The sequence below is a fragment of the Geospiza fortis genome, unplaced genomic scaffold (assembly GCF_000277835.1).
Source record: "Geospiza fortis unplaced genomic scaffold, GeoFor_1.0 scaffold10, whole genome shotgun sequence".
Taxonomy (NCBI): domain Eukaryota; kingdom Metazoa; phylum Chordata; class Aves; order Passeriformes; family Thraupidae; genus Geospiza; species Geospiza fortis.
In genome coordinates, this window is record NW_005054326.1 from 1264207 (window position 1) to 1274124 (window position 9918).

General features: G+C 46.4%; 1 protein-coding gene across 1 annotated transcript in view; it reads left to right on the forward strand.

Moving 5' to 3' along the window:
• Positions 1–9918, forward strand: part of WASHC1 (WASH complex subunit 1) — a 26910-nt gene that overhangs the window by 12754 nt on the left and 4238 nt on the right. Inside the window, exons 2-5 of the mRNA XM_005421029.3 lie at positions 3099–3210; positions 3922–4068; positions 8335–8471; positions 9378–9513. Of these exons, the coding sequence (XP_005421086.2) occupies positions 3099–3210; positions 3922–4068; positions 8335–8471; positions 9378–9513 (532 nt within the window). The remainder of the gene's footprint in view (positions 1–3098; positions 3211–3921; positions 4069–8334; positions 8472–9377; positions 9514–9918) is intronic.

The following is a 9918-nucleotide window of genomic DNA, read 5'->3' on the forward strand; positions in this document are numbered from 1 at the left end:
GCACACCCTGCGGAAAGGGAGGGGCTGTAGCCTCCTGCTCCTTTGCAACTCCAAAGTCATATTGAATTTAACTAAAGGCGTTTCTCAAGCAGAAAAGAGCAGTGAGAGCAAAATAGCACAGCAATGACTAAGAAAACAGGCATGGGGTAGGTTCAGATGCTCATGGTGATTTTTAGAGGCAGTATTGGGCCATTTTATTAACACTTAATCCCTCTTGTCCTAATTGTCTTTGTCTTCCCTTTAACGGAAGTTAAGGTCTGCATGCCACCTTTGTTCCAGCACTGCCCCTGAAATGCTCAGTCATATCCCTCCATCCCTTCCTTCCTGTTCCCTTTCTGTACAAAAACTGGTTGAGTCCTTTGACTAAGTTCTGTTTCCACAGCAGTAGAAATAGTTGATGAAACATAAGGAAGTTTTCTCCGTGTATTATTTTCTGGTAAGGTATATGGTGTATGATCTCTTCTAACTAACACATACAGCTGTATCTTGAGTTGTTCATGCTAACAGTCATGCACTTCTAGGAGCCTGTACACATGGAATTTGGATTGGTTGGATTGAGGGGGTTTAATTTTTATTTGAAATTATCTTGTTCAGCAACAAATAAATTAATCTGTAGACTGATATGTATGCCTTCTGTGTTGTGGGCCTGCATCTGTACCACCTCAGGTGAAGGTTTTTTGTGGATCCTGTAGGATCAGTGGGATTTGGCCTGTCAAATCCTTGAGCAGGAGATCACAGGGGAATGTACAGAGCACCTCAGAGAAGATCCATCATGGTTTGAAACCCCTAAGCTGGCACTGGACAACTTCCCCAGCTTGTGCTGGGAGCAGGCTGTCTGCCTGAGATGGTCTCCTTTCATTGATAATATTTGGTGGGCAGTGGGGTTGGATGTCTCCCCTCTTTTTTTTTTTTCTTTTTTTTTTGAGTGAGGGAAGGGAGGGGCAGAGGTTGGTACCTGGTGAAGCACTGGGGATAATGTGGGGCAGGAAAGGGAGTGAGGGAGGTGTTTGACTGCCTCACTGGACCCACTTACATTCATGAAGTGAAAGGGAGGAGAACACTTACTGGTTTCCAGGCCTGAGCTTGCATAACTATTTGCTTAGCACTTCCTTCTGGGAGAGAAACATGTGCCTTGTCAGATCCTGAAAATTGTGTCTGAAAGTCAGCAGGGTACTGGCTAAAAGGCAGTTGATACCTCACTTCTATTTGGAGCTTCAGGAAAGCTTTGTGGAGTTCTTCTAGGAGAGAGGTCTACTCTCAGGTGAGAGAGAAAATTGCATCATTGATTTGAGGGAGAGCAGCAAAGCAGAAATAAATGACTCAGTTTTTTCAGCTTTGAAGGAAGCAAAAATAGTCAGATGCCCCTAGAGAGCAGTACTGGAAATAGTGTCAATCAATACAATTATGAAACCTCTAGAAAAGAGGTGAGCTGTGAGGTGGGAAAAGCTGCTGGTGAGAGCAGTTAGGAAAGATTTAGGTGCTTCAGAGGCATCTCACACTTGAACAAAACACGGCAATGGGACAGCCCTGTGACACATGGAATTTGCTGCAGACAGGTGCTAGGAAATGCAGACTGAAAGGAACAACAGAAACTACTCTGAGAACCTATCAAGTGTAAAAGTGATATGAACTTACTCCACTGAGGCAAAGGGAGGGTGTGGGAAGGAAATCATGAACAGATTTGTACTCAGTGTTGGTACAAAATACAAGCTGTTAGACTGTGTTTAAAATAAAACGGGGTAATGGAGAGTAATTCTGAGAGGGAGAATCTCAGGAGGTTCAATTTTGCTCATCTCCCACTCCAAGCAGAATAAGGTAGAAACAGGCTGTGTGCTATCATGCCATATGCATAAGGAAGAATTTTTCATGCCTCCAGGAAGAGGAGAGCATGGCTATAAACAAACAGAAATGCTTCAAGTTTAGAGAAAGTGAGGGTTTTTTTTTAGAATGGTACAAGGAGAGCAGGCTGCTTGTTCTTGCTGTTTTTCACTATCTGCATTGAGCAGGGGCTTTATATTTCTATACTCTAATAGAGAATGTGCTGCCCAAAGTGAAAATGCTGGAAAAGATGGATTTGGTACAGTTTGGAATTGGGAATCATGGATCACTGCTGATCTCAAATTTATTACTGAAGGGAATTAGAGCAGGAAAAGAACATGAGAGCTCTCTCCTCAAAAGCAAAGAGAAACTCTTGGTGAAATTTAAAGACAATGCTTGAGATTGCTTTTCACAGGCACAGAATGATCCAGTGGAACTGAGGTGAAAGTTTAGAAGACTTATCAGCTTTTGCCCTTGTAGCTGGGTAGAATCTGCTGGTTATGCATGGGGAAGGAGGCCTCTTTGAGAAGGTGACTCCATCATTAGCTGTAGCTGATGCCTGCTCCCACCATCCCAAAGCGTTCTGATGCTGATCTAGTGGTATGGGTTTAGATAAAAACAGTTAAATTTAATAATAAAAATGATCATAATAATAGTAATAATAATAGTAAAAATAATAATAATAAATAATGATAATAATGTAAAGGAAAATAATAAAAAAGAGAGAGAAATGCAACACAATAAAAAGAAGTGATGCAAATAAAAACAATTGCTCACCACCAACTTGATGAAGCTTGTCAGTCCCCGAGCAGTGGACCCCAGCCAACTTTCTCCCTAGTTTATATGCTGAGCATGATGCCATATGGTGTGGAACATCCCTTGGATCAGTTGGGATCAGGTGTCCTGGCTGTGTCCCCTCCCAACTCCTTGTGGTGGGGTGAGAGGCAGAAAAGGCCTTAACTCTGTCTAAGATCTGCTTAGCAATAATTAAATCATCCCTGTGTAATCAACACTGTGTCTGTTTATAGTTTTCCATCTTTTTGTGCCCCAAACAGCCACAGGAACATCATGCTGTGAGTCATGGATTAATCCTACTTCATATTGGAGTACCTAAAGCTCTCAGTGGGATGCATGCAAGCATGGCTTCAACCGTCACTGTTTTTCACTGTGAAACAACCCCTCCCCTGAGATTCACATCCTTCTCTGAGGGGCTGGGAACTGCTGTTTTGAAAAGAACCACTGGTTGTTCAGCTCAAGAAGTGTTCTTCCCTCCTTCCTAGGATCTCTCAGCGGGTGGAGGCCAGCCGGGCACAGCTCCGGGCAATTGGGGAGAGAGTCACCCTCGCCCAGGCCAAGATTGAGAAGATAAAGGGCAGCAAGAAGGCTATTAAGGTAGTGACTTCAGTGAAGGCTGCATGGCCTCTTCTCTTCCTTCTTTCTTTGCTCCTGACATAAGCTCTGGAGAAGAAAAGATGCTCAGCTGCTACAGCTGCTGCCCACTCACCTCTCCATGCCTTAATGCTGAGCAGGATTGTGGTGAGAATCCCATTCCTGACTTGGCCAATGGATGCATTTTAGACCCATGAGCCACACAGCTCCAGGCTTTTTGTAGCCTTTAGAGGTTTCTGTCCCAGCTGCTTCCTGAGAACGAGAAAAGAATGTGCTGAGCTAAGCCTAACTAACTCCTTCACTTCAGGCTCATAGACACTTACTTGAATGAAAGCTGCTGTCAGAGAGACTCCCTTTAGTGTACCTTAGTCCCATTGAGCCATGTAAAACTGGTGAAAATCCTCCTTTCCTCCTTTCCCCATTCTTGCTCCATTTTATACAGTATTTCCAACTCCCTTCCTGCCACTGGAAGCCTTTTTGCCAGTGATCTCCTAGCCCTTTTAGAGAGAGAGAAAAGCTCTGGCAATTCCAGTTTCAGAAGTGGCAACCCATGCATATTTGGTCTGTGCACACAGCCCTTAGGAGCCTGTTGACTCCAAGGCTGTCCAATCCCATTGGCAGCACAGGTTGCATGTTTGCTCCTCTCCATCTGTGTCTGCATTGTAGGATTGCCTAGTTGTTGGGGTTTTTTAGTCTCTCCTTGTTTCTCCATAGGTATTTTCCAGTGCCAAGTATCCAGCCCCTGAACGGCTGCAAGAGTACAGTTCAATTTTTGCTGGTGCAGAAGACCCAGCTAAACAGAAATGGCCAAGACACAAGATTCAGAGCAAACACCAAATGCTGGATGAAAAAGCTCTGCAGGTAAGGAGGAGAACAGACCTTGGGAAGGACAAGCAAAGAGAACCTGGAGGCTGCTAATCTCTTCCATAAAGTGGGCAGGGCTTTGGGACATAGGCTAGGAGTAGAACATATTTTCATTTGGCCTGTCAGTGGGGAGGGTGTGAGGTCAGACTGGAAAGCTTATGGAGGTGCCAGTTGGAAAGGGCCATGTCAGTATGAGAGCCTGTCTGGGTGAGTGTGAACTGCCAAGTCTCTGGAGCAGTTCCATTTCCTGAAATGCTGCTGTTTCCTGCAGCAGTGTTGGTGGGTGCTGCCTGGGCTCAAGGCTTTGGCTGTGCATAGTGAGGCAGCTGGGATCAAGCTCATAGTTGTTTCAGAAATAGTTTCTGAAGGCTCTGATATAACTTCTGGGACAGGAGGAAGAGTTGCTGTGCTTAAAGTTTAAAAGTTGCTCTGTATGTGCTGTGTCAGGAGTAGCAGATGTGCTGTTCCTAGCAGGTTAAGGATCAGTTTGACAACTTCCCTGCTCTCCACCCCTAAAGAGACTTCCTTCCTCATCCTTGTGTGACTTGGCCAAAAATAAAGCTGCCACTGAATAATTTATCATGCTAAACTTCCCTGAGTGTTAATGGAATTGCGACTTCACACAGAGAGGTAGTTATGAATATTTCAGCCAGGCCAAGGAAGCAGGATTGCTGGCCAAATGGAGAGCTGGCAAACTTGAGCAGGGTTCCTGCTTCCTTCCAGTCCTGGCAGTGGCACAGGCAGAGCTGCATGGGACATGCTGCTGTCTGCAGGGAGGCCAGAGGCTGCTGTCTGGCTGATGGCCCCATCCCTCTGGAGTGGGGGGGAGCAGAGGCAGGCAGGGAGCAGACAGGGAAATAGGCTCCCACCCTGAAGGGCTGGTGCTGAAGTACAGCCCCTTGCACAGGGAAGGGATTGAGAAGAACATCAGCTGTTAAAAAGCAGTATCCCACAAAGAGCAAATGGTCCACATGCCATTCCCCACAGTTATCTGCCTGAGATGCCATCTCTTCCAGTCCCAGTCAGTCTCTTCACCACTGCCATGTTCTGCCCTTTGTGACTAAAGCTGCCATCACCACAGGGGCTTGGTTTCAGGCCCTGGGGGATGTTTGTTGCTCCCCTCCTGTGACCCATCTTTTGATCCTCTTTTGGGACTGCTGGTCTTTCTCTGGCTTTGCTGAGTCTGCCTCATGCAACAGTTGTCACTCTTGCCAAGCTCACACACACGAGCTCCTCTGTGGGGTGGGGGATGCTGCTGTCAGCTGGTGAAGGATGGAAGGGCTGATGTGCTGAATAGGGCTCAGTGTGGCCAAGCTCTGACCACATTCCAGGGAGACAGGCCCTTCTCAGCCATAGCTGAGCAGAGAGCTGGATGTGCCTTGCAGTAATGAAATGTGACAGGGAGAAGTCTAATGTTTGCATTTATGCTTTCCTCAATTATTCAGGGCTTTCAGCAGGGGCTCACTGCCTGTTTCCAGTTCTGATGAGAGCCTCTTTGCTGCGAGCAGTCGCAGTGGCCTTTGCTAAACTCCACTTGCACACGTGCACACAGCACCTCCTCAGGAAAGCAAACTCTGCTGATGTCAGTCTGAGGGGAAGTGGTGGCAGCCTGTGCTCAGCCTTTAGGGTTTTTGCTCTGGGGAAAAAGCAACTGACTTGGAAATGTGAGTGATTCTGCAGTTGATTTTAAATGCTTCCCCTTTGGAATTTCTTCTTGCGCCCTCAACCCTAAGCAAGTGAAAACTCAGCTGTTTAGAGGATGCTGTTGGTGTTGGTAGGGTAAGCACTGATGGTAAGAGTGCCAGAAACACAGTGCTTGTGGTAAGCCTGGAAATCCTTTTGCTTTGCACATTGCAGTGGTAGCAGCAAGGCAGGGCTCAGCAGGGAGCTGGCTGCAGCCCTGTGGGGCTTCCCTTTTGTGGTGGGAGCTGTGTCTCAGTGCACATGGGAAGAAGTCCAAGCAAAAGTTACCATCCACTGCTGGAGTAGCCTTGCTAAGCTTCAAAAGTGTCAGTAACTTGGCATGTCCTTGTGAATTCTGCCTCTCCCAGAGCCCACTATAGGCATGTGGAGACTAAACCAGGCTCTTGTCACTTGCTCATCTTGAAATACTTTCCCAGCTGGCCTCAGCACTCCTTTGGTGTGGGGGGAGTGGGATTTCTGGTACATCCCACCAATTCCATTTGTAATAGTTTGTGTTTAATTAAATGAAGAACCAGAATGACTTTAAATATTTTTAACTGTAGGTTCTTTGGAAGAAAAATGCTGTGTCCTTGGGGGTGTGATCCTGCCAAGGTGCCAGACCCCAGGCTAGGGTGCTTGAGCCTTCAAGCAACCCCCATGACTTCAGTATGTCAACGTTGCCAAACTTTGGCTTAAGAACTTAATGTTCCTATAAGAAAACTAATTTTTAACTTGTGGAATTCACAGTTGCAGGATATTTTTGACAGTGTGTGTAAGTTCCAAATTTCAGAGCATGTCTAGGTACTTGAGTAAGACTAGCACTTTGATGGCATTTAAATTGAAAGGATTATATTTCACGTTTCAGAATACTCGTACTTAGTGCTTTTATAAATTCCTTAGATAGGGTTTGTAAGTAAATGTAGGTAATGGTTGTTTTCTCACTACACCCTTAAAGTGATGCACAATCTTCCAGTGCTAACTGAAGTATACAAAGAGAGAATTTAAAAAGATATATAAATGACTTGAGGGCTGTGTCTGAACAGTTCTAGCAAAAAAAGTCAGTACTCCCTCATGCTTAAAAAATTAAACATTGGGAAATGAATATTAATGATCAAAAGAACTTTCATTTTTGAGTCTCTGTTTTTACAATCTCTAAATAAGAATTTATATATTTTTGCCTATTTGCTTCCATTAAAAAATAGAAGGTGTTAACTTCAATGTATTTTTCACAAGTTGGAACCTGAAATAAATCAAAACCTTACAGGTTCTTTGTTACATCATTTTATAGTCTCAGAGCATCATATAAACTCTTGGTGGATTAACTGAACTGTGACTAAGCCATTTCCTTGGATTTCTGGCTACCAGGTTCAAGACTGAAATTTCAATAAGCAGGAACTGCTTGTGTCCCTGAGATGTGGTCTTAAAATTGAATCACCAGTGGTTTCCATTTCTCCCATACAAGCACAAGGAGGGAAGAGGGACTCAGAGAATGGGATGGTGCAGGGATGTTGGAAGTAGTGAGGCAGTAGGAAGCTGTGGACAGTATCTGGAGTGGTGGTAGAAGAAAACCACAGGTGTGGTGAGTTGCTTAACCTGACAAAGTGCTCTGGTTTCTCCTGGTATGAACACTTACTGCTGCTTGCCTTAATTGTGAGGAAAGAACTGTGTAGAGTGGTGAAGGGGCTGAGGAGGGGTCTACAGAGGGGTCTGAGGTGGAGGTTTGTTCATCCCAAAGTGTCTCTGTTCAGGAACTGATGTCTTTCCTCCCTCTAGAGCAGAGTGCTGTGGGCACTGAGCTTCATCCCCAGAGCACGTGGCAGCGGGCACTGTCACGCCAGCTGAAGCACTGCTCTGATGTGGGATGGCAACTCCTGTGCTCTGTAAAAGTCAGGCAGCTCAGATGTAATAAGTCCTTTTCGAAAGGGAGCTCTATATATTATGCATGAAGTTTTAGAACTGAGAGAGAGAAGATTTCAGTTCATTAGAGTTGAAAACTCCTGCAAATCCCTCAGGCTTTGCAAAACCATCTGGCACACGTTCCACCCTGTGCACTCCTTTCTGCCTGATCTCTTGCTTAGTGCAGGCACTCTGTTCTTTCCTAACCTCTTTTTCCTTTGCCTCCCTGCCTGCCCCACCAGTGCAGCTCTTAAAACATCAAGTGAAGGCAACAGAGGGGAGGTAATAGAGATGTGTGGGAAACTCTGCCTGCATGAAAATGTGTCGTAATTGGAGACACTGTAACAAAAGCCTTTTAGGCTGTGGTCCTTGATCCCTGCCTCTGACTATAGAGCCAGAGTGGTGTTTTTACTCTGGTGGATACTTGCCAGAGTAACAGTGTTCAGTATGACCCATCCAGGACACCAAAAGCACTTGCTGCCAGTCTGAACTGCCAACACTTGTCATGATTGTAGGGTTGCAATGTTGCCCACATATTTTCTAGCTCAGAGGGAGGTAGAGAGGGAGCAGCAGGGTTCCCAGACCATACAGTGCATCCAGCAGTGTGGGGTGTGGTGGCTGGGGAGAGCTGCCTCAGCAGCCATGGTTCTAGTGTCTTACCACCTTTTATCTGTCTTCTTGCAGGAAAAGCTCAAGTATTTCCCTGTGTGTGTGAGCACCAAAATTCACCAGGAGGATGATGCAGAAGAAGGCCTTGGCAGCCTTCCCAGGAACATCAGCTCCCTCAGCTCCCTGCTTCTCTTCAATACCACCGAGAACCTGTGAGAGCTGGAGCAGTGCTGTGCTGCTCACCTGCCCCTGCTTGTCCTCAGAGGAGCTCCCTTCCTCAGGCATAGCAGTGACTGCTTGCTTTCCTGGGGATGTTACCTATCAGGCTCTTGATAGGACAGGGTTTGATACCTCTCTGCTGGCTTCCAGCTGGGAACCTTCCCTGCTCTTTGCCTTGGGTGGAAGCAGTTATTTTGTCCGCTCCTGATCCTCTACTCACCTGATTCAACCCAATTTTGCACTTTCTTTTGCTTAGTTCTTCCTATGGTTCATCTAATTTCTTTCCAGCCTTGAGATATGCAGTCACTCCTGCCCTTCTCTGCCCTGTGTGCCAGCTTAGATACTGCTTCTTCTCCTGACAACTCTTCACAGCATTACTTTTATTGCTTTTGCTGCTTTAATGTCTCCACCACCTCCCTCACTGCAGTTCCTTCCCACTGGACTCACATCATGGTTCTTCTTTCTGCTCTTATTGAGGAGCTACTTAAAGCTCTTCTTGAGCTTTCAGCTGCTGGACCTTGTCTTTTTTCTCCTGAGCCATGGATCATTTCTCCTTTCTGTCTGTCCTCCTGCACCTTGAGTGACAAGTCACTGGTGTCCTGCTGCAGACTAGGATGGTTTCAGGCCAGATGGTGGAAAGGGGAGAGCTTGGTCATGTGGCAGTACAGTGGGGCTTTGCTGTAGAATCAATCTGGAGGCTGCACTGGCAGGGTGGGGAGCTGCTTGCCTCCTGGTTGTGGAGAGGAAAGGCAGAAAAATGGAGCTAAAAAAAGGAACCTGAAAGGCCCAACATGTTCCATCTTCATGAGTGAAGTCAGGTCTCTGCCTCCAAGGCCCTCTTGTGTACACTGTTTCTTCTGGCCTTGGCTCTCACTAAAATACTTGTTTTCTGCCCTTAGGTACAAGAAGTATGTGTTCCTGGATCCCCTGGCTGGAGCAGTGACCAAGACCCATGTGGCTCTAGAAACAGAGACAGAAGAGAAGCTCTTTGATGCACCTCTCTCCATCACCAAAAGGGGACAGCTAGACCGACAGGTGAGAGGCAGCTGCTTACATTTCACAGGGTTGTGCTCAGCTCGCTGAAAAGAAAGGACTTTGAGAGGGTGGTGAGCAGGGAGGACAAAAGCCCCTTACAGGGCTGCAGAGTATTCATTGATCAGAAGGACCTTGCCTGGTTTTGTGCTTGAGGTCCTGGTGTGAGCTTGATGAGTGAGACAAAAGCCTCACACTTGGCAGGCTTTCTCTCTGCTCAAGCCTTTGTTGGGTGGTGAAAGGAGAGTAATGGGATGGGATATCAACTCACCTTGCTGCTTGACCTCAGGGCTGTAGGGAGGTTTGGAGGATCTGTCACTTGATCAGCTCCCTTGTGCCAAATCCTGAGCCTCAGAGTCTGAGGGTGAGGTGCTACTGTTAGAAGGTCCCTGGGGTGAAGTGTGGTCC